The following is a 24,903-nucleotide window of genomic DNA, read 5'->3' as shown; positions in this document are numbered from 1 at the left end:
GGTGGACTACTCTTACTTTTGGTGTAGCTCTCAAAGATCTTGAGGATGCTGGTGCGACTCGACTTGGCCGCCAGCTTGATGGGCGTTCGTCCGCAGTGGTCCGACTTGTAGGGATTGGCTCCGAACTGCAGTAGGGCGATCACACACTTCTCGTGCCCTTCCTGGGCCGAGATGCCCAGCGCAGTGGCTCCCTGTTTGCAGGCATGATCCGCCAGAGCTCCGTAGTAGAGCAGGATGTTCATCACATCGTGGTTGCCCTGCCAGGCACAAGAGTGCAGTGGCGTTCGCGCCTCCAGGTCCATGGAGTTCACATCCGCCCCCGCCTCGATCAGGGTCTTGACCATGTCCGCATGTCCCTGCCAGGCGGCCACATGCAGAGCCGTCCGGCCCTCGCTGTCCGGAATGTTCACATCCACATTGGTCATGTCCAGCAGGTACTTGACAATCTCCAGCTTGTTCTCCAGCGCCAAAATGTACAGGGTGGTGCGCGAGTCCGCATCCTTAGAGTTCACATCGCAGCAGAACTTCAGCAGGAACTCCACGGTGTCCATGTGGCCCTCCAGGCAAGAAAGCCGAAAGGCAGTCTTGCCATCGTGGGCCTTTTGGTCCACGAAACTGGAGTGGATATCCAGCAGGGCCTGGACGCACTGCAGCCGTCCCTCCTGAGCGGCCAGATGCAAGGCCGTCTTGCCCTCGTTGTCGCACTCATCGATCTTGGCCCCCGATTCCAGCAGTTGCAGGCACACCTCGTGGAATCCCTCGAAGGCGGCATAGTGCAGTGGCGTCCATCCGGCATTATCCCGATGCGTTTCATCCAATCCGCGATCGAGCAGCTGCCTCACCGTCTCCACATTTCCCTGGGCGGCGCCAATACTCAGCACTGTGCGTCCCTCGGAGTCCATGCAATCGATGCCGCAGCCCCAGAAGAGCAGTAGTTTGACTACCGTAGCATGTCCGGCCGTACAGGCTGCCCACAATGGAGTGCGACCCATGAAATCGGCCAGATCCGGATCGGCGGCGTTCTCCAGCAGCAGTTCGCACACCTCGGCGTTGCCCTCGAAGGAGCTGACCAGCAGAGGCGACATGCCATCGTTGTCCAACTGATCCGTATTAGCTCCATGGTCCAAGAGAGTGGATATGACCTTACTGTAACCAGATGATCCACACAGGGCGGCCACGCACAGGGCACTGCGTCCATCCAGATCCAGATGGTTGACATTGGCACCATTCTCCAGGAGAATCTCTACGATGTCATAGTGGCCCATGTAGGAGGCGGCTATCAGGGAAGTGCGTCCCTGGCGATCCACCGAGTTGACATCCGCGCCCGACTCAATCAGCAGCTTCAGGATGTCCTCGTGTCCGCTCCAGGCGGCGGCCCTCAGAGCAGTGCGCCCCTCCTTGTCGGCCAGATCGATCTTGCAGGCCGGCTGGGCGATCAGCAGGCGCACCACCTCGCTGTGTCCGCCCCAGGAGGCGGATCTCAGGGGTGTCCAGCCATCGCGATCGGCATGGTTGACATCCACCCGCTTCATCCGACCAGTGCCATCGTTGCAGGGCTGGGAGAAGCTCAGGAGCAGCTTGACCACCTCTAGATGTCCATTCCGCGCAGCTATATTCAAGGCAGTCTGGCCGTTGTAGTCCTCGATCTCCAGATCAATGGGACTCTTGCAGGCATTGAGCGCCCTCTCCAGCAGCTGATGGTTGCCATCGTTGGCCAGGATGTGGATCAGAGCCTTTCCCTTGTGCAGTTCAATGTGGTGCGAATCGGACAGCTGGTGCAGCGTGCTCGAGGCATTCTCATCCTGGCTCTCCGCCGGTGGCTCACTGTGCTCCGAGGGACTTCCAGCCCGCTGGGTCTCCATCAGGCAGCTCTTCTCACTCGACAAAAGCAGGTCAGCCAGCTCAAAGTCTATGTTTTGCGATTTCTCAGAGAGCTCCGGCGACATGAGCGAGGATTCACAGGAGTTCTGCGACTCGGCGTTATTAATGCCCGTTTCAATGAGCAGCTTCAGCATCTTGGCATCCGTGGGCAGGCTGGGCTTGAAGAAATCGCACAGGAACTGGGCGAAAGGTTCGCTCAGCTCGCTGGACAAGAAACGCTCCAACATTGCCCGCGTCTTGGGCAGAAAGTTGACATCGTACTTGAAATCATGCTCACACTGGGCACAGCAGTTCATTTGGTTTGTGTAGAAACAGTCGCTCAGATTGAGTCGCGATTCCAAGAGCATCAGGATGAGATCCAGGTCCACATGCCGACTGGTCAGATACTCTCCCGATCTTATGAGATGGTAGGCAAACCTGCGAACCGTATTCGCACAGAGAGTGTCCGCTACGAGCAGGTAATACATGGATATCATGACATGACCCTCGTTCACATCGCAGATGAACTTCTTGGTGGCGAACTTGACGTCCACCAGCCAATCGGCAAAGGAGTTGTGGAAGATCTTCAGACGCTGGGCATTGGAGTCGTAGGCCAGGATGTTGCGCATCAGCTGCAAACGCTTCTCAAACTCCTGACAGTCGATTGTGTAGTTGTGTGTGCGCAGGCAATTGAAAAGGAAGAGCTTGTCCACATAGCCCGAGGAGGCCAGCAGAACGTTCAACAGAGGTCTGATCTTCATGTACTGTTTCTTATTAAAGGACTTCTGGCAGATGTACAAGTAAAGGCCATTTAGAGTGCAGGGAATCAGCTTGATCTCCCGGAAACTGAAAAAGTTGTCCTTAATGCCATGCAGCACCTTCTCCAAATACAGAATGCAGCCATTCGACTTGATGTACAGCTGATGCAGCGATTCGATTATCTCCTTGGTTAGCATTATACTGTCCTTGAAATCCGAGTTCAGCCGATTGATGATGTACTCCTGCACATCCTTCACAACATGCGACTTGCGCAGATCGTCCAGGGTGATCTTCTTGAAGCCGGTAAACATCTTGGTGATCTGCTTCGTCTGCTTCTTGGTGGTGCACACCAGAAACAGCCACTTGGGAAACAGGTGGATGTGATTGGAGAGGAGCTCGGCCACATTACGACTTTCGTGGTTGGTGGCCGTGCCCCTGCCGCCCTTCAAAGTGGAGATCAGGTTGCCCTCGTTTATGTAATTCTCATCGATGGAGTCGATCAGCAGGAGTAGAGCCGTCTTTGGAGGAGTGAGTTCCAGGAGGGGAAACAGAAAGGCCTTTTTGAAGCACTCATCGGGATTCTTTTCGATGCTGTCCACGCTGAGGCACTCGAGGATCTCCGGATTGGAGAGCAGTAGCTCATAGTATCCATCGGCTATGATGGTGCGACAACTTTTGGTCTTGGGCAGCGGTGGTGGCAAAGTGTTGGTGCTCATTCTGGGCTTGTCACCTGGCAGTGGCGGCGGTGCCTGCTGCACTTCCTCCAGTTTGCCATTGGCTTTGTTCTCTGCGAAGTCAATCAAGGGTTCAGCGCTGCTATTGGTTGCACTCTCCACTTTGGACTCCACCTCCTTGCCTTCCTCGTTTATCGATTTATCCAATTCCTCTTTGAGGATCTCATTTAGATCCTTGTCCACCTCGGGCTTATCCTCCTCTTTGTCTTCGTTGTTGCTCGGTGGCTCTTCAACCCTATCATCCTTGATGGCCGCTTCGATTTCGTGCTTTTCCTGGTCTGTATTTAGATCGGCTATGTCCTCGCCACCACCTTGTTGGATGGACTGACCACCATTGCTGACGGTGGCTAGTTTCGAGGGCGAGAGCACACCGCTGCCAGAACGTCCCCGCTTGACGGGTATCTTTGACTTGGTTTTGGCGGGACTTGCCTTGACAGGCTCCCTTGGTTCCTGCGCTAGCTTCTGCTCCTTCTCGCTGCCCATGTCCTTGTCCTGCTCGGGATCAACTGCTCGTTCTCGGGAGGCTCTCTTCGGTGGATGTGTGCCATAGTTACAGGTGGTCTTCTCATCCGCATCCACTGCCAGGACACTTTGCAAAGGAGCCGGCTCCGATTGCTGACGTGTGAGACTCGTCCTGGCCGACGCCGCCTTGTTAACCGTGGAAGTACGCTGCGACTGGAAGTTGTCCAGCTCCTTAGTGTCGCATTCACTGGCCCCCCTCTTCAGCTCCTCAATCAGCAGCTCCTCGGCATTCTCACTCAGACTTATGTTGTTCATGGCCTCGTCCAGCTTGAACTCCTGCTGCTGGGCCTCTTCGCGCAGAAAGGAGAAACCCTCGTCGATGATGCGCTGGCTCTCGTCCCGGCTGATCAACGAGGCATGGCTGAGCAGCTGCAGCACAATCTTACGCATGAACAGCGATAGACTATGGCACTCGGGATTCTGGGACTCGATGAGGTAGCAGGCCAGCAGCTTTCGGTTGAGTATGCCCTTGGTGCCGGAGTTGCCCTTCATGATGGCCTGGCAAATGGAGGTCTTGCCGGAGCCATTTGACCCTAAGACCAGGCAGCCATTGTAGCTGGAGCTGGACACGGCTGCCGCCTTTGCTCTGGCGGATACATAGCTGGAGGAGGCTGCTCCCAAGGCTACTGGCACTGGCTTCTTGCCCGCCGTTCGCTGCTCCAGACACAGGGCAATCTTCTTCAGCACCCACTCGCGATGAATGTAAACGGTGCTCACAATGCGATTATTTGGTTCCACTCCGCCACTGTGCACCAAACCATTGACCTCCTTGTCCGGCGACACCTTGCGTTGCATCAGAGCCTCCAGGTTGCCATCTGTGTCCTCGGCATTCTGCGGCTTGGCTCCACCTCCGGCCGCCTCCTGACCATCCTCCTCTGGCGCTGATCCGCCATTGGCCTCACCATTCAATGGATGAGAGCCCATTTCCTGGGGGAAATTCTGCTGCACCAGATTGGCAAAGTGCTCCTCGCGCGCCAAGTTGGAGAAACTGGCATTTGGACAATCGCGCCCGCTGATCTCCAGCTTCTTCTGCAGCTGTGTGGTGTCCTTGAGGAAGTTGAGGATGCGCCGATCCTCCAGGTGCTGGTTGGGTGTGCCACCAACACCACCACCACCACCACCACCCGTGGGCTGATTGCTGTACTTGGAGGCGCTGGTCGAGGCACAGATGTCCACACCGACACCCTCGCCCTTGGCCTCCTCCTCGTCCGCATCTAGATCGGTGACCTGAACGGGGTTGCCATTGCGAGCACTGGCGAGGCGATTGGAGTCCCTGAAGTTTGACAGCTTCGTTTCGGGATTTCCTGTGGTAACCACATGACGACTCCTTTCGCCGCTCTTATAGCGATCCGATTTGCGCAGAGGTGTGGCATACAACATCTCCTTGGGCATATTGCTTTGGGCTGGCTTGGTTATCGCCGGCGTGGAGTTGCAGTTGCCAATGGAGTTGGCATTTTGGTTGTTACTCACTGCATTCTGCTGCTGCTGCTGCTGCTGCATCTTGCGCACCGAATCGTTGTACATCGCCTGACAGGGCAGATTTTCGTAGATGTCATTGCGCAGATTATCGTTGTCCGTGTGCTTAGACATTGTGGTTGGAGCAAGAGTGCTCTCCAGGATGTGCGTAATCCGTTTGCCGACTGTCTGCTCCCCAGTGGCAAGTTCGTTAACTTTTGCCGCCTGCCTTTCACTTATAGTAAGCCGCTCGCTCGGTTCGGTTGACTGCAAGGAGAGAAGACAGGGGAAATGGGCTTAGTTTTATCACTTTAATATGCAAGCAAGCAACTCGAAAAAACTAATCGCTGCAAGCGAATGGCAAATGGCAAATGGTTTTAATTGCATTTTTATGAGGAGATCAGTTGATGTTGGGTAACTCGTTGGGTAGTTCGCTAACTTGCACATTGATTTGATTGCCAAATGGTAATTCAATTTATTGAGTTATCCATTTTGTAAACTCTTCTAATCAGTAAATTCTTAAACTTGCACATTCATTTGATTGCCAAATGGGAATTCAATTTATTGTAAACTCTTAATGAGTAAACTGAAGGAGTAAAATTGAGCATGCATATTTAATATAGATCGTACTGATTTCCAATTTAAATTTATTATGAAGCATCAACGTTAACTTAAATTGGCATTGCAACTTTTATTTTAAAATGGTAGTTTGAAGCTCAGTGGTAAAATGGAAAGCCTCAATACATATTTTCAATGAAGCATTAAATTGTTTAAAACTTCTTTTTTCCCCGTTAGTTGTTTTATGTAAAAAAAAACAATTTTATTGAAAGGTAATTCAATTTTATTTCTGGTAATGGTATTGCTAATTAAATTTTAGTTGATTTTTATGAGTTCTAAGGAGCATTAGCCTTCCCATAAAACTTAAACTTGCAGGTACCATAAACTTAATTTGAGAACCACCAAGAATGCTGCTAAGGGAAAAATCAAAAAAAAAACCCTTACACACAATCTCAATGAAGCATTAAAATGATTAAAATTGTTTATTTCTTGTAATCTTCTTCCTCGTTAGTTCCATTATATCCTTAAGATAACTGAAATTACGTAGCATCCCCCCATCTTTTGACTTTTATGTGCCATTACTTGAACTTAACTAGCACTTTCTTCTACCATGTTTTCCAGTGGCTTCACTTTTTTAGCATCCTGCAAACAATTGACCTGATTTCTATACATTTTTAACCCTTTGGCAGCTCCACCCAGCCCAGCCATTCACCTCATCTACGCCCACTCACTGCCACCCACTCGCTGTGCACACAAAATACACACACATGTACTTGTCATCATTTCTCCTGCGCTTGTCTTTGCGCGCAGTGTCTTTTGTTCTCGGGGCTTTAGCCATATCTAAGCTTATATGCCATTTATGTGCGTCGTTGAGAGGATGAGTAGGAGCTCGGAGCTCGGAGCTCGGAGCTCGGAGCTAGGAACACTGTGTAAATAATGTTCTTCATGCCACAAAGTTTTTATTTTAAACTTCAATTTACTCGTTTGTGGCGGGGGCTTGGTTGGTGCAATGTAACTAATGATACGTCCCAGCACGCTTGTTGTGCAACTTTCAGCCAGAAAATGGAGCAAATTCAGCACGTCCGCTGATGGCGAGGCTACGAAACTCTTGCCCGTAAAAAAAGAATCCGGGCCAAGTGAAATGAATGATTTACGCCGGCCTGTAAGGGAGAAAACCATTTCCAAAATGACAGCGTGGAAAGGACCAGCGTCGACGGATTACCATAATGTTCAGCAAGTCAGCTGTAAAAACCAGTGATTGAGTGGGATGCTTCAGGTAGACAGGATGGTAGGATAGCAGGATAGCAGGATAACACGGGAGCGGGACCGGGAGCAGGAAAGTCAAATGGAAATGGTCCGGACAGCAACACATCACCATCACCATCAGCATCAGCTTCCTGACCGCAACGGCACGTGAGTGCTTTTGCTTCTGCTTTTGGCACTGCGGCCGTTTAAGCGTAATTATTGGATTGATGCCGGTATTGTTCAACCCGGTTTGCCGCCAACGCGGTTTTCCATCCACTCAGCCACACAACCACACAACCACCCAACCACCCAAACCACCCACAACAAGGCGGCACGTACAAAGTTGCATTTGACTTTGCCACATTCGAGTATCGCACGTTCTCCGTGATTCTCCTCTTTTATGTGGGAGCAAATTGATTTGCCATAGTAAACGAAATAGAAATGTGATTTCTCCTAAGGATTTTAAAGATTTTTAGCAGTGCTAATTATGCAAGTTTAAAGGCTCTTGCCGAGACGAGTGCGTGAGGCAGGCAATGCAGAGGGAATAGAAACTGGGGGAGCCCAGCTAATTGCAATTTCCACAGCTCGGCATAAGTTTTCCCTTTTCCCAAAGGGTAAACTTGACAAACTGGCAGACCGTGTAACTCTCGATAAAGTTTCTTGGCTATTACGGCTGGCTTCCCCTTTTTTCGTAGTTTCACAAGTTTAATTGATGTTCCCCAGGCAATTATGCTAATTAAACGTCAAGCACCGATCACGCATTGTAATTGAGCCAATTTTTGCATATGATTCAGCTGCTAGGAATTTCCGATATCGCTCTCGCGCATTGTAAATGCCAAAATAAACAGAGGAGGGAAAATTTTCAACAAATAGCGGAAAAGAGATTTAATTAAATGGGCAAAATATTTGTTGCTCTCGGGAAAACATATACGTTTGGTAGTAATCACACAAGTACGAAGACAGACAGATAGACAGACAAGCCACATGGGGCATGGTTCCACAGACATCTGGAGCTTGAAATGTATCTGCGGCTGGCAGCTGGTTGAACTTGAGCCATGGCGGCGTGGGAATATATTTTTCGCCTGCTGCCGTGGGCCCACCAAAAACAAAAAAAATGCAAATGGTTTTTCACATTTTCGCCTGGAAAATAATCTCTCCGATGCTTGGGCACGCCCCAAAACTAAACCCCAAAACCAAAAGGAAGCCAGTGGTCGGTTGGTTGGTCGTAATTGAAATGTTGCACCCACAGACAGGGCGTTTAATGCACTTCACATTTACATTTGCATTCGCCGCCTGCCTGGCATTCAAAAGGATGCAGACAGGAAGTACTCCATTAATTCGCATTTACATATTTACATATTTCGGTTTCGCATTTCACTCTTTTTTGGCCTTTTTTCTGTGTTGATTATGATGGGCGCTCTGCTCATGTTAAAATAATCACTCTCTGCCTTGCCGACTTGCTCAATTATTCAGGCAATAACTTTTTCGTAAACAAAATATATTCCATGCATGGCAAGCAGTGTTTTGCAGGCGCAAATATAGTAAATGTATGCAAGCCGAGTTAGATACAGCATATATTTATTGCATGTCTAGGTGGCTGTTCCACCGATTCGATTCATCAGTGCGACAATTGAGTGCACAAATACAAAATCAAATATTGCATCAAATGGATGGTTTTGTTTGCGAGACAGGCGGCGAATGGAAAACAGGTAAAAATCAGGCAAATTTCGCTGTACGTGCAGAATCATGTGAAAAACAGCAGCACAAGCAGCTTAGAGGCATCCAGAGTTTGCGGAACTCAGGAGCACTTCCGTATCGATTTTCAGGCTCCCTCGACTCCCTCGACTGCAAACCATAACAAACGAGACTAAAAAGGGGGCAAACTGAGCTCAAAGTCTGCATACTCTGCAATAAAATGCAACCAGAAAAAAGAGACACTTTAAATGATGATCAATGGTCTAAAGTTATGTGAAGAGAAACTTTATCCCCGGCTTTTTCAATCGATAATTTGTATTCCTTGCTGAGAGAAGTCATATTTTTATACAAAAAATAAATATAACAAATGAAATCTTGTTTATATACAAATTGTTTGGTTAAAAACAAATTTTTTCAGCTATCAGTAAGGTATCTTTTATTTCAAACTAAGCTCAAAGTCTTTTTCAATTAATAATTTATATTAAATTCTGATTTTTAGACACCAAATACCAAATTCGCATACTAAACTTAATCCAGTTTAAAATTCATATGGTTTTGTGACTCCAAAGTCGTTTCCAACTACCTTTTTTCATAATACCTTTTAGAGGTAATTATCCTTAACCGATTTTCCAAGGGCCACCTTCTAAGGCAGAGAATAAAATCGTTAGAAGCTGAAATCAAAACTAATGCTCTGGTCTCCGTTTTCAGATGCGCTTAATTTTGTAATACAATGCTGCTGGAGGCTGAGCAATTCCCATCCACCTAGACGTTAAGGACTCCCAGTTGGATAAGGGATTTGCCGCTTGGAACGTGCCCAAAACCGATGGCATTGTGTTTGGCTGGCTTTTGGTGTTGCCCCAGGTCCCCGCTCCACCAATATTTGCGGCTGCACCGGAAGTGGATTCAATGCGGGCATCGGAAAGGACAATGGTGTGTGTTCATGGCACGAATGGGAACAGGATGTCACAGAGCTGCCGCCAGGATGCGATGTCCGTGGGCCCTCGGGGTGAACGCTTAATTAAACTTAAATTTTTCATGCCTCCGTAAATGCATTTTGTGCATTCACAGGACATTATGGCTTTATGGAAAATGGGAAAGAACAGCGCATAAGGGCAAACATTAACTCTGACACTGCCATCATCATCATCATCATCATCACCATCATCATTCTTGGCAGGGATTTCTGTGTAATATTCCCAGGAATGCCTGACGGCCTGCACATCCTTGCTCCTTGGCGTGCCAATCCAACTTCCTGCCATGCATTTTTCAACACTCGCCGAGAACGAACAAAAATTTCGGCGAAAAAGACGAGAGTTCTTAAGTGCACATGCCAACCATTACGCTCCTTTTATTTTATGCGTCTGCCAAACTTATAACACATTTATTAAGTTGGAAAAGCAACTAAGTTGAGCGATGTATGATTGTCTGGAAAACGCCCACTTTATCTCTTATTCCAGCCACTTTCTTCTACGAATGACTGCTTTTTTAAGGGCCAAAAATGGCAACGGGCCAAGGCAAAGTCTGTTTATTGTTTTGAAGACAAATTGGCCACCAATTAAATTCACAAGCCATATCAATTATTCGAGTCATGCATTCTAACGGCTGAAATCGCATTTGTTTTTGCACCAGTTTCTGTTATCAGGCAGCTGCATTGTATCTACATATTGAAATGCTGGCCTGGCCCCTGAAACTCTCCTCTGGTTTATCTGTGTCAACTGCCTTGTTCGTTGTCTGTTTTGCTCCGAGCACACATATGGACATGGTTTTTTGACAAACACTATGTGCCCCCGATATCACCTTTTCATCTGAACTACACCCATCCTCACACTTCGCCCTTTTCCCCCGGAAAACGCAGGCACACGCACTTGCTTTTGGCATTTCCGCCCACTGCTCCCTGTTTTCCGATTTCCCATTTTCCCGTTTCCGCTCCATGTTTCTGTGTATGCCTTTCAATAACTGCGTGCCTGGTTGTCTTGTGTAAATGTCATCAGACACACTGGGAAAATTCACAAGTTTAACAACCTGACATCATAGTTCATTACTTTGAGGTCTTATTTTTAAAAAGTTTATTGATTTTATTGTAAAGGACAAAATTGTAAGTGTCATGCTGTTTTAAAACAATTTAAAAATTTGTCAATAATTGTATCATTAATAAAAATCTAAAGGTAGCTTAAATCTTTTCTTTCTTAATAATAAAGAAAAATTAAAAAATTAATTATATAGCCTAGTGACTTGCTTTGAATATGTTAATATTTATGAAATCAAATCCTTAAGAAAATACAAAAACAAATAGATTTTAATCAGGTATGTTCAAGCCTCATATCAACTTAACAATTTTATTAAATTTTATTAGCTTTGCAGGTAAATAACATAGGTAAGCAAATAAATAACAAATATATCAAGGTTTTCCTCCAGAAGTTCTTAAATAAAATGAAAAAGACAAGGCCCAATATGTAACATAAATATTATACCATTTTAAACCAAACTATTAATATATTTTTCTACGTGCCAGGGCAAAAACCTGCCAAAGAAGACGAAAAAATTTGTTGCATTTGGGTTATGTTCCATGTATGTGCCGAGCAACATTTAATCAAATTAATACACACACAGGCGGACTGAAAGACGGGCAGACGGGCAGAAGGAGCCGCATGTCCTGACAGCTGCCTGACATTTTACAACCTTGTCCTTTCCGCCGTTTATTGATGAACGAGCAGGAGTGGCTGTTGGATGTGGGCTGAAAAGAAGGAAGTGGTGGTGCTGGAAGCATGAATACTAAATTTAATTCATGGCCTCTTTTTTGTGTAAACTTTAAGGGAAAATTGTGTTCCCCTTTGGGACGAGCAATTCTCTCTGCAGTTGCCTTTCATTACTTTGACTTGCAATCTAATTGAACTGAATACGTTGGCAAGTCTCCGTAAGGATGAAAGGGCATTGGCAAGTAGCTTTTCGGGGGTTGGCCAAGGAAAATGGAATTAATTCAATCGCAGGAGCAGTCGAGCTTGTCCATTGGCCAGACACCCAACTTCAGTTCAATTAAAGTAAAATGCAGGAACACGTTGCCGTTGTCTGGCATCCTAAGCTCAGTTTTAATTAATGCTGCTGCTGCTGCTGCTGATTACAAAGAAGTAGGGACGACCAGAAGGGCCAAGTCGCTGCAAAGTAAGCAGTAACAAACGACCCTCGTTTTGGCATTGATTTAACCCATGTTGTCGCCGTTGTCGCTGCAAAAATGGTTGAGGAAAATCCCGTAGAAAATAGGGAAAATGTGGGCGGTGCGTGTGCACTTTGGGTCAGCTTATTGCCGCTTAATTGCGGAATTCCGCTGCCACTGGGTGCAGAAGTGGTCAAGTGCAAAACCGCACATCAGCGGAATTAAACTTGACATTAAGTGAGCTGTCTGGCTGGATTAAGTCCGACTAACCTCAACCTCAACCTAGAACAAGGACAAAGGCAAAGTCAAGTGAGAGCTGTAGTGTACTCATAAACATGATGAGTGCCACCAATTTGATAACAGTTGTGAACTGCCACTGGTTGTTTAAATTTATTATAAAGGATAAATTGACAAATCCCTATTTAAACGTAAACTTTAAAAGATAATTGAGCTAAATGACAGGAAGAATTAGATTAAAATGTGTAATTTGAGTTCGCAAGCTAATTAGTTTATTAAATTTCTGCACAAAATTAACTTTATAAAAATAGTTGAATCAGTTTGCCGTGCCTGAAACTCAATTAAAAATTTTATTTCGTTTTATTGTAAACAATTCAACTTGAAAAAGTGATACAAATATCCGCCCTAATTGGGCAAAAATCAATAAACCGAATTTCGTGCCCACATAAGCGGGTGCTTGTAAATGATCAACCAAAGGTTTTTGCCCTAATGAAGCATGTAATCATGGCGTGGCATCAATTTGGGCCAGCGATGTGTTAACCAGCTGCCTCCAACTTATGGGCTAAGTGAACTTTCGTGATGGATGACGCTAATTCCGGAGGCAGGTGGCAGCATCATCAGGTGAACGGGATGCTAATCAAAATCAACAACACCCAAATGAGCAACGCACGCCGAAGAACACCAGTGAAGTCCAACGCACGGGCCTTAAACTCTTCTGTAGAAGTTTTCAATTTGCCAGACAAGTTTAGACCATATTTTGTTGGCTTTCCTGTCAAGCGTAAATTGAATCAGAGCAGAAGCTTTGCCAGAATGCAGGATGTGTAGGAAAGGACTTAGATAGATTGAGGTCTCTGACATGGGCTACATTTTAGGTAGTAATACTGTGCAAAATTTAAGACAGAAAAGCTGTTAATATTTAATTAAAACTAAATTGATGTTTAGGTCATGTGTTACGATGCTTTAGTCATGTTAAACTTTAGTTAAGTTTGACTTATTAATAGAGCCTTAGAGATTTTATTTGCATTTAAGACAGAAAAGCTGTTATTATTTAATCGGAAATTAAATTCCATTCAAATGATTTTAAGGTAATATGTTTTAATGCTTTAGTTATGTTTTAAATTTAATTTAATTTAGGCTTGTTGATAGAATCTTTGAAATCGAATTTAAGACAGAAATGCTGATACTAATTATTTTGAAATCAATTGCCAATGGAATGATAAAGGATTTTTAGTATTAGTGATTTTTAAGTTATGATTTAATTTCATTTAAGTTAAAGTTATTAATTGATTAAGAACATTGGTATCTTAGAGATTCGATTGCCAGTTACTCTTACAAAATAAACTGTGTTTGTTTTTTCATAGAATAATTTCTGTAACATTTTTACCGCTTTATATTTTGCCATCCCGAATATCTCTTGTCCGGAAGTTGACACAATTTCGACCTTGAGCACGGCTCAGTTTTCAGCGCCGTACCAGCGCGATAACAACAATAGCGGATCGCATAAATTACAGCACTGCTCCATTAGCATGCAAATGCACCCGCGCCACCAGCCACGCCCCCAACCACTCGGTTTTTGCCCCACGCAAAAAGTGGATGCGACAGTGACAACGCTCATATTTAACTCTGCACACATTGCATATTTTATTTAATTTATTGCCTCACATATTTTGATGGCAATGCATGTGGACGGGGCACGTGTTTCGGTTGGGTTGGATTGGTTTGGGACTGGAACCGCAAGCTTAGATTGTGCTGTATAGGAACTGGAAGTGTGTCAGTTGGACGCCGTTGGGCTTGGGCATGGTCATGGCATCCACATACCCATCCCATGTTCGGCGCGTGTTGTTGTCTGACTTGATATACTTTTCAAACGCTCGATAAACAGTGTTTAAATATAGGGGAAAAATAAAATACACAGTAAAAGAGCATGTAATTATTTTTATTCTATATTCAACAAAAAATAAAAAAACGCCTTTTTTACCGTAAAAACATTTAGGATTGTCAATGTAGTGGATCACACTTAAGCGGATTAATCCATCAACTGAAACTAAGTTATATTGCTCACCTGCAGTCGTTTATAGTTTTACAACAACAGATAAATAATTTTGTAATTTTACCCAAAATAAACTGGAATTTGTATAGTCCCACAAACATATGTGATAGAAGCTTAATTTTTGCAACTTTTCCTACAGGTGGCAAATCATATAATTTTGTGTTTAAGTCTTAAAAAAGTTTAGGCGGAATTTTTAGTCTTAGCATTTTGCCAATGTTCTTTAAAAAGCATTTTAGGAACGTCAGGTTTATAAAGTGCCCCTTTTTATATGTTTTAGAAACTTTTCACTTACAAATAAGTTATTTATGTAATTCAGTTTCACTTTAAATTCTTAAATTACTTAATTTCTTTGTGTGTACCTTGCGCTGTTAACGCTCAACAGCCGACGATACAATTTAAATGACATCTGAACAATGTTTCGCCACTGTTTGGCCACAGTGTTTTGCGTTTTATTTTTGTTGCTGTAGGGTTTCGTTCGCTGGCCATATATTTCAAAGAAACGACAGCCGTGGGAGCCATGCAAATGACCCATTCCAACAAAGCTTGCCAATTGGTCACTTGATACACATTTTGACTCGTTCGTTCGCCACCACAACTGCATTTTCTTCCTGGATTGTCTGCCTTTTTTTTGTGCCGGCAATGTTTGTCCATTGCTTTAACTAATTAATGCTAGCGAAGTGAAAATTAAAATGCTGTTTGGCCAGTGCCACTTGCAGCTGTCTCCTCGTCGTCATAGTCATCGTCGTCATCAGAGTCATCCACGCGACTTTGGCCAAGCCTACGCTGGCTTCTTGGCCGCCTTCTTCAAAGCCAAAGTCAGTTGGAAAACTCAGAGTTTGCTGGTCGGCCAGCACTTTGCATAATGCAAAATAAAGTCCCAACGGTGGCTGGCAGTTGGTTTCGTGCCGCCGCCGAATGTGGGTTAAATGCTTTTTGCGGCTTTTTGTAACCACAGCAGCACTGAGCGACTGAGTTAAATTTCTTGCCCGGCTTTTGTTTGTCCAATGGAAATTTTCAAGTTGCCGCAAAAGTTTTTCATTTAATTTAATTGAAACATTCAACAAATTGCGAATGCAAATGCAAATGAAAACGATAAAAAAAACACTACGGAAAATTAAGAAAATAATGTTTCCGAGAGTGATAAACTAAAAATAAAGTCAATTATTTTGCAATTAAGAGCAGTTGACTCTTTGTGGTGGTGGCACTACTAAATGCAATTGAGAGTGAAGAGTGGCGCCTGTGTGGGCGGTGGTTGGGGTCAATTGGCGTGGCCAACTAATAAGCTTTTGAGTCGTAAAAAGACTGGGATACTCGAGTGCTGTCATTAATCTCGGCTATTTGCGTTGAATAGCCGCCGACGAACCTTATCTGTACGCAGTACAAAAAGAAACCATATCACTGTATATAATAATTGATGTAAACGCTTGCGGCCTGTTGGTTTTCCATATAGCGTTAAATAAACAAAGGAAGTGCATTACAAATACGCCCTGCAGTGCGTCATATTTTTGGAAGCGTTGCCCGTATATCGTTGATTTAAAACGGTTTATTTGTCATTTCAATTCGACCATAAAAACAGACTCTTTTTTTTTTTGCTGCCGGTCAGTGGGCGATATCGGGCTAACTGCAATTTGAATTGTAAAAGCCGCAAACGAGTTTGTTGCTCTCCGTTTGGCTGGTGAATAATAAAATAGCCTGCGGGTAGACAGGCTGGTAAATAAACTTGTTTGCTGCTAAAAACTGCTAATAATGACAATCGAATTTCCGCCTAGCATCGAGCAGTTTAGTTGACTTAACTATGTCAACCTGATAAGATTTGCATTTGCATCACAAAGAGGAGGCTGTCTCGTCTGTCAGTCAATTATTTGTGCTGACACTTTGTGCGGTTGAGAACTGCATGGGTAATTGGCAGGCCCGAACATGGTTTGCTGCACACGTGGCGTATGCGTAATGCTTGTTACCCACTGCATGCTAATGCGTTGGCAAACAGCATTAACGCCAAATCCGCGTAGAGAATAGAGCGAAACAGACTTTGACCATAGACACCGCAAATACCCTCTGCTCAATTGAATGGCTACGATTGGCGCTGCAGCAATTTGGTGATTTGGAGGTCCCAATGCCAGAAGCGCCGCATTTAATTGCAGCACTCTGTGGCAAGGCTAGTGGTAGTGGTAAGCGCCAAAATGCAGTGCTAATATTCTCATAATTAAATTTCTCGCTGTTAAGTGTGTTCTTTGCAACGGAAGCACAGGGCCTGAATGATGACGAAATCAGTTGGAAAAGATAAGCGCAAATAGAATGGAGTAAGCGTTAAAGAATACTTCACGTTTGAGTCAACAGAAAAGAGGAATGGAAATAAGATTATGACGGGAACAATGAAAAGTTTGCGTTCAAAGAATCCTTACTGATTGGCCATTGTTCTTGCCAGTTGCTAAGTAAGTTCTCAACAAACTTATTCAAAGCTTTTTCGGCTTATCGGTTTCGGTTTTGGCCAAGAAAAACAGAGAAGCCACTTGCCACCAACAATTAGCCCAAGTCATTGGCATTTTCCGACATTGTGGGTTCCGTTTTTAAGCCCCTCAGACGACATATGTGCATATAATGCCCGTAAAACCTTGGTAAACAACAAACTGGCGCCAGAAAACAGTTGCCCCGAGAAATACGCACAGAGCAATTCATTCATGGAACTTTTGGCCAGAATGTTGTTCACGCTTCATTTGGCTATTATTTTCTACCACGCTTCATTTGCTGGCATTTCTGTGTCTGCCGCTTTTGGCGTTTTGGGGCAGGCAGCAGCTAATTAACAGTTGGTCCCAAATCGCATACATTAACGTTGATATATTTATTGCCATAATTGTGCGCTGCCTGGCCATAGTTATATATAGATTAAAGGCATTTAACTATAAGCTTCGATTGCCACACTTCTGTTGGAGGGGCAAACCAAAACCAAAACAAAAATAAATAAATAAAAAATGGCCAGAGCGAAAAATAATGAGTAAACAATTTGAGTATTGTGTTTGCTTTGGAATTAGCGTAGTACAAAATGTGAGGGGCTGCTTTGGCACAGATTGCACAATTTAAAGTCGCACCTTAGCACTTAAATAATATACCATATGCAGAGTTAGATTTTACTACACTAGTGATTGGTGGTATCCTGCGGTGAGGACATGGTTTTGTAGCTAATGAACAAGGATTTCCCAAGCATGGAGAGCCGAACAACTTCATTGGGGCAATAAAACAAAGCAATTAAAATGGCTGCCCGGAACCGGCAGACGTATATGGGTCAGGCTGGCAAAAGTTTTGGCCACTTGTCGGCCAGCTGGAGTGGTAGTGAAAGGCCATTACAATGCCAATCGGCGAACTAAAGTGGCAGCTCGGCTAATGCAACCGGGGATGGGTATGGGTATGGGTATGTGGATGGGAAGTACTCTAAACTTATAGTTGTGGATACAATGGAGGTTGCACAAAAAACTGCATAGGGTTGAAAGACAGAGACCCGTTTTCCTTTTCCCTTCGAACAATCCTCCCCGAATAGCTCTCTCACTTCAAATTACATTTATAATATGCAATAACGAGGCGTAGCATTTTAGCAGAATGAGTCAGCGACGCTGTTTACGTAAGGATTTCTCCGTTTTGTTGTCAACATTTTCCCTTGGTTGTTTTGTTGTATTCATCCAGCGACTGGAGCCGTAAATTAAACAACATTTCTGTCACTTGACTTGGGTATTCATTCATTAATCAGGCCTCCCCCGTCCATTGAAATTGAAATTGTCGCTACACAATAAAGCTAAATGGCAACCCAAGAGATAGCAACTTGGACACATCAGAGACGTAGTCGAGAGGCGCGATGGAGGGAAATGTAGGAAAAAATCCTCCAGCCACGACACAGACCACCCACTCACAAATGGCAACACTTTCCATTGCGTAAATTGCCTGGGCGCCCATCCAGACGTGCCATTTGAGCTCGGCCATCGATGATAAATGTTTGCTGCATGTTGCACAAGTCTTTCCAATCGACTATCAATGATGGACTCCTAGATAACAAGGGGCGAAGCATGGTAAAATGTAACCCATTAAAAGCCGACACCCTTTAAAACCAAAAGCTGTTCCATTCTATAGTTTGCCCTGGGGGAAAAGAACCATAAAAGTGACTTACAATGCCTGCAACATTTCAGATCTATAAAAGTTATTCTTTTTTTGAAAATGGGAAAAATACATAAAATATTTATTTCAATTACAAACTAACAAGCTTATACATTTTCAACAAACCAAATATAAATTAGGAAATCTAAAAGAAAGTTACTCAATTGATTAAAAACTTTTGATGTAACTTTTGTTAACCATTGATTTGGCCGAAAACTTTTAGAAAGCATTTGAATTTTTTTCTAGGTGAAAGGCTAAATTGGTCATAATAATAAATGATGTTTGTAAATGTTGTGTACTACAATATAAACAAACACACAAAAAATATTAATCACCATTCATTGGGCGGCTAAAGTGCCCTAATGGCTTTTCTCTATTTTCCTAGTCCTGCCGCAAAACGAATTAAGCAAATTGCTGAATTTATGAATATTTAGCTAAAACTCTAAATAGACCCGCATTACGAGCATTTTCGCTTTCACCTCTCGCCTTTTGAGGTAGACACGAAATCCCTGACCTTTGCGGTTGCCTCCGCTCTTCCCCGCCATGTTAATTACACAGCCCGCGATCTCTGGATTTTCACGGAGCTGCCTACCACCACCTCCCATTTCCACTCTTTCCACACAAAGGGCCCCATGGAATTTCCTTTCTGGCAGCGACAGCTTCGTTAGCAGGTGGCTGTCAAATTTAGGTCAGGCACTAAGTGCAAGTGAGTGTTATGTAAATTATGGTGCGCTGCTTAAAAGGACCTGCAACGTCTGCCCATGCCACATTTCCGTCCCGGTTTAATTTTTGAGGAGTATTCCGCTGCTGTATAGTGTGTATTTGTTTGCATTTATCTTTTGAGCAAACGGAAAACTAACTGAAACTAACAGCACCACCGCCACGCCCATTTGACAGGCCGTTAGTTAAACTAAGCGGCACTTTTTTTTTTTCTTCATCTTTTTATTTTTCACCCTTTTCCCCCCAACCCGTGTTTTAATTTAACCATTGGTACTGCCTGTTGGCAGCTGACAAAGCTGCAATGTGTGGATATGGTGAGTAGTTCGGTGCTCTGGGGATCCCAGAACAAATGATGGAGCTGACACCACATCAGCAGCATGGAAGTCTTAGAAAAAGAAATGTTATTCTACTTGCTGGGCAGCCGCAGATTATATCATAACACAGCTGAAGCGCTCGTCATCGCCGCCGCCCTTGCCACATGCCGCCTATCCCCCGACCCCCATCCCCCAGCCACAAAGCCCCACTTTATGCAGCGGATCGGCCATTGACCATGGCGAAGAGCTCCGCCAAAGCGGAATGTAAATACGGCACAATAACAAGACGAGCTGCGTAAAAGTGCCTGATACCCAAGTACACACAGTTGCCTTCAGAAAAAGAGAAATAAATTGTAAATCCCTTTAAAATTCTACGGTTAAAAGGAACTTTTCTGTAGTATTTATGTATTAGAAATGACAAAGCAAATTGAATTTAGAAACATTTTTTAAGGTTCAGCACAAATTTAAAAGTTGGTATTATTTTGATCGTTAAAAGAAATTGTGTTTGCAATACTGTTTAAATGTAGTTTTAAATGTTTGTAAGAACTCTTTCAATATTTATCATAAATTTATTGATAAAATATGTAGTATTTATTTAAATATTTTCTAGGGCTGAGCATAATTTTAAAAGTATATATTAACAAGATCGTAATAAAAAGAAATTATTATTTTTTCAGCAACCATTGAATGAAGTTTTAAATGTCGGATAGAGTTCTTAAAATGTTTATCTAATGTGTAATTATCATTAATGAATTTTTAATAAAAGTACTAGAGAAAGTAGAGAAATATCAAATGGGAATTTAAAAGATCAGGAGTTGGGTATATATATGCCTTGAAGACTTAACTTATAGTCAAATAAGAAAAACATATCATTTTCACAGCGCTCTGATTGTGACTTCCATTGTATTTATTTATAGCACAAGCCCCAGCATTTTTGCCCCTATTCCCCAAAACATCACGCACAGGAAAAGAAGGCGCACACACGAGTCAACAATCTCATAATCAGTTGAATTTCAAAAGGCAAAGCCAGCACATGGGCAAATACAGTGAACACAGAGGGGGGGCGGCGACTCGTCTCGATGGCAATTTCACTTAATGAGTGGGGCCTGTGGGGCAGACAATCGATAGACACATAGGCTGCACAACTTGCAACAATTTAACACGCCAATAAAACGCAATAACCAAATTTATCTGATTCTGGAGCAAGGGCCAAAAGGGCGAATTACTTTATGGGCGTGGCATGGTGAGTGTGACGCAACATGGGCTTATAATCATGATCGTCAAACAAAAGGCAGGAAACTGCCTGCCCGGCTTACAATTGCTGACCCATTTCAGAGGTTAGGTAAGTTGATGTGAACCGAGCCGACCGAAATTTGTTTGGCCAATGCAATGAATTAATTATTTCCCCTCGTCATGTGCAGTACCTTTGCCTCTTGGGTGCGTCCAGCATTTGTGCTAAAAATAACAAGCTACACACACTTGACGCCGGAAAAAAACGTAAAATCTCTCAACGAGTTGGGCCTTTGAACTATTTGTCATGGGTTTTTTTACCCCATTTTTTCTGTGCCTGGTTGCAATGGCCACAAAAATAGCCGTGTGCACAAAACTCATTTTTGGAAGTTGCGCCGTGTGCTCCATTTGGTACATAGAAAAGAACGGTAAAGGTGTTGGCTTACAGAGACCACGACTAGATACTCTTTAATTTATATATAAATCAGGAAACAAATGGATACTTGACTGGTCATATTCTTAATAAAGCTTTTTAGTTTTCTGTTATTAGCTAAAGGTATCATTTGATTGATTTTGTTTAATCATCCTATAAGCCTGTCTTTTTTAAGCGACTTTACTAAAATATAATGAAACCAAAAATATTGGGATTAGTAAAAGCAATAATTTAATTTAACTGTCAAATCTTTTTAGCTGCACCTCAGATTCGGCCAAAGCGATAATTAAGCACACTTTTGTAATGCCTAATTTTAGCATCTTCTACAAGCGGTTTAATTCTCAGACGCTTTTTGATCGTTTGATTTCCTCAATAAATTCTCATTTCGTGTGATTAATCAGTGACCAATCTGCTGCCCTGGGAAAACAAACTGCACGCGACGAGCATAGCCTGAATCATACTTCTTCTCCCCGCCGAAAAAATAAAATGTGTAAAAGATGCTGGATGAGAACGTAAATCTCTGGGGTCCCAGCTGGCTGGCTGGCCGATCAAGTTGAAACGGCTGGGTTGGCTGGTTATGCGGCTTTTCATTTCGCTGGGCCTCTCTGGAAGTGTTCCAAAAAAAAAAAAACGTTTGTTGGAGAGGAAAATTTAATGCGGTCACTGGCTTTTTGACATGCCGCACAAACTATTTTCGAATGTGTACGAGACGGAGTCGCCGCCGCGTTCGTTTCTTTTATGCGAGTATTATTCATTTCGCTTTGGTCAGCGCATTGGGAGTTTTATTTTTGTTATTTTTAGCGCCGGCTAGAGTGAAGTGTGCCCGGCCCGTGGAGCATCCTTCAGCGTTTCTTATGTAAATTTTCTGTCGATTTTCTGTCTATTTTTTTTCTCGTTTGCCATAAGAGATGGCGACAGTAATGATGATGATAGTGGTGATGATGATGTTGTCAGTTTGTTAGAGAGCGGCTGCTTGGGGGCGGCTACAGTTGGAAACTAATAAAACGTCAAAGCAATTTTGACAACATGCAACTTGGAGATCTCGAGAAGGCACTGAAAACACACACAAAAACCCACACAACACAGCCTGCTCCTCTCCGAAAACTCCGCAAAGTTAGTCTGTAGGTTTTTCATCTTCTGCTTCTGCGAGGTTTTGCGTTTTTCTTTGGCAATGCTTTCATTTTGCCATATTTCTTTGGCCCTTGTTTGTGTCTGGAGGGAGATTGGAGAGTTGAGCCGGGCTTAAAGCTATCTAACTGGCATATCAGCCATAAAACTGAGCATTAAAGCCGTGTGAAAATTGAGGTTCAAGTGGTGAACTGTGTGGAACTGAAAATGTAGAGGCTTCAGAGGGTCGAGGAGGTGTTGTTCTCGGGGCGATAAGCGTTCTGTGTTTATAGAGTTGTCAAGTGCCCATAAAATCGCTGCCTGCTTTGACCCGACGACAATGTAGACTACCTGTCGGGCGGCATTGGGCACGCCTATTTTTGGGTAACATGGGTAAAGTGCGGCGTCATTAGCACACACCCGCAGTGGGCCAAAATATTGAGGATGGACAGCGCAGCGCAGCGTGTTGCCAACATATAAACAATACTCTCTGCTACAAGGTTGCACGACAGTCAAACATGCGCTGTTTTATGACCGGTCCTAAGCGGCGCTTCACACTCCTCAGCTCAGCTCATTTCACTCGACTCGACTGCGAATGACTCAGACCGGATTGCCCCTACACTTGGAAAAACTAGTCCTTTATTTATTTAATTTCTTCAAAAGATAGTGAAAGGATATACGAAGTTGTTAACTCCAAAAAATTTGAAACTATTTTTTAACAGGAATATGAGTCAAAATATACTATGCTTAAAATAAGCAGTCAACTACTTAAATAGGAACTTTTTTAGTACGCAACAAAGTATAATTCGAAATGGAATTACAAAAAACATAATGAAAGCTGGTGCTTTTTAAAAATTATAGCATGAAAACATGTAAATAAAATGTGACAAATCTGTGAAGGTGTTAGTAGCCCTTAGAAAGGCCATTAACAATAGTTTGTGAAAATTAAATTAGAGCCAATTATTTTGTCATTCTTTTTTTTTCATTTAGGAAATCTAAGTTCATAAATCTTTAAAAAATTAGTTTAAATACAGAGCGACACATTTTTTTCAGGGTATTTTTTGCCTCTGTCATGGTGAGCGTGAATACCGAACATTAACTGCCAAGGACCTTTCATTTGCCTGTCATTTCGGTGAATGGAAAAAACTCTCCTAATAAAATTATAAATGTATTTGATGTGCCAGTCAGCCAGCCAGCCGCCCGCCCACAAATTTATTCCCAAAATAATTTCTCTTCTTTGCGGCCACTCGCAAATGTGTCTCAATTCAATTAATTTGTGCTCGGGGCGGCGGAGTTGTTTTGGGGCAAGTGTTGGGCTCTAAAGTGGCCCCAGCCCCAGCCCCAGACAGTAGGCAATTTGGCCGCAGGACCTGCTGCGTTGTTAAATTTTAATACTGCGGTTTATGTGCCCTGGTATATCTCGAGGTTTGGGCGAATTAAATTTTAATTGCTTGTGGTCCGCCCAAATTGGCAGTCAGCGGTGCTGCTCCGGTGCTGATTGGTCTGCTGGCTTTACTAGGCTTCCAGAATTTATCAGACCATTCATTACTTTTGTGCGATTCCGACAATAACACAAAAATTTAGCCAAAAACTTTTAGCCAAAAGCTTGACGAAAGTGCAACGAACCGTGCCACAGGCAAAACGAAAAAATGTGCTGGAAAAATCGGAGCGCGCAGCAAATTATGAAAAATACCCGCTGAAAATAGGAGAATTTTCCCGGCGACCACAAATGCAAATTCATGAAAAGACCAAGGCAGAGCCAGCCGGCTGCTCTTGAGCTTGAAAACGGCAGACGGGAGCGCGAGTTGCAAATGGAAATTGAAATGGAAGCGGCCATGGAGTCGGGATTTCTGGAGTGGCGGTGTCAGACTGACGGTTCAGTTCAGTTCAGTTCAGTTCAGTTGAGTAGTGTGTCTGGGCCGGGTCTGACAATTACGTCAATGGCGCAAATGTCGAAAAATGTAGCCAACAAACAAAAAACCCGTTAAGCGCAGAATGCCATCGCAATTTATAGCAGACTCATCGTCGGGATCTTTGTCATAGCATTTGATACACTCCGAAACCAATGTGGTATTAAGCTAGAACATTGTTGAGTTCATTTAATAGTTAGTCAGCGCTACACAAGTTTTTTATGGTATGTAAGAAAAAATATAACGGCTATATAGATTTTTTTTTTAGTTAACTTATACTCAGGCGCATTTCTGTTATAATTATTTAGTTATATTAGAAAAACTGTATATAGAAGACAAGTAATGTATTTGTGGTATATGAATCTATCCTTAATTTGCTTATAATATTGCAGATCTCACAGTCACCATCTTTAGTCATCTTGGCAGAAGTTTTTAATGATATTTATTAGAAATATAACAACGGTATAAATTGTGTATTTTAAGTCAAGATTATTTGCCACTGCTTATCACGCATTAAAAGAGCAAGTAATTTATACTGTGAAACCTTTGTGAATTTTTGTAAAAGCTATTTTGGACAAACTTCATAGAGAAGAAAAAATACAAAGGCTTGTATGACTTTTGTTATGTTAAGATACTTTTTGTATAAGCTAAAATTTCTTCATATAAAAGGGTATAAAGCTACCAGCTATCACTTTTCGTGTTGCTCCTTTTTTCTGGTTTTTCCTTCTGATTCATTGCAGATTCTAGTGAAACTTTAGTGCAATTGTTTTTGCCGTTTTGTTT

The 24,903-nt window shown here is 43.5% G+C and overlaps 1 protein-coding gene across 2 annotated transcripts in view; it reads right to left on the bottom strand.

Annotated features, from left to right (window-relative positions):
- Positions 1–24,903, bottom strand: part of LOC128252565 (ankyrin repeat domain-containing protein 50) — a 29,803-nt gene that overhangs the window by 3,112 nt on the left and 1,788 nt on the right. For both annotated transcript variants that reach the window (XM_052980356.1, XM_052980357.1), the window contains one exon: positions 17–5,597. In XM_052980356.1, coding sequence (XP_052836316.1) covers positions 17–5,465 — 5,449 coding nt within the window. In that variant the 5' untranslated portion in view covers positions 5,466–5,597. The remainder of the gene's footprint in view (positions 1–16; positions 5,598–24,903) is intronic.

Source organism: Drosophila gunungcola, chromosome 3R (assembly GCF_025200985.1).
Source record: "Drosophila gunungcola strain Sukarami chromosome 3R, Dgunungcola_SK_2, whole genome shotgun sequence".
NCBI lineage: Eukaryota > Metazoa > Arthropoda > Insecta > Diptera > Drosophilidae > Drosophila > Drosophila gunungcola.
Note: the sequence above shows the minus strand (reverse complement) of the source record. Positions and strands in the feature narration are given on the sequence as shown.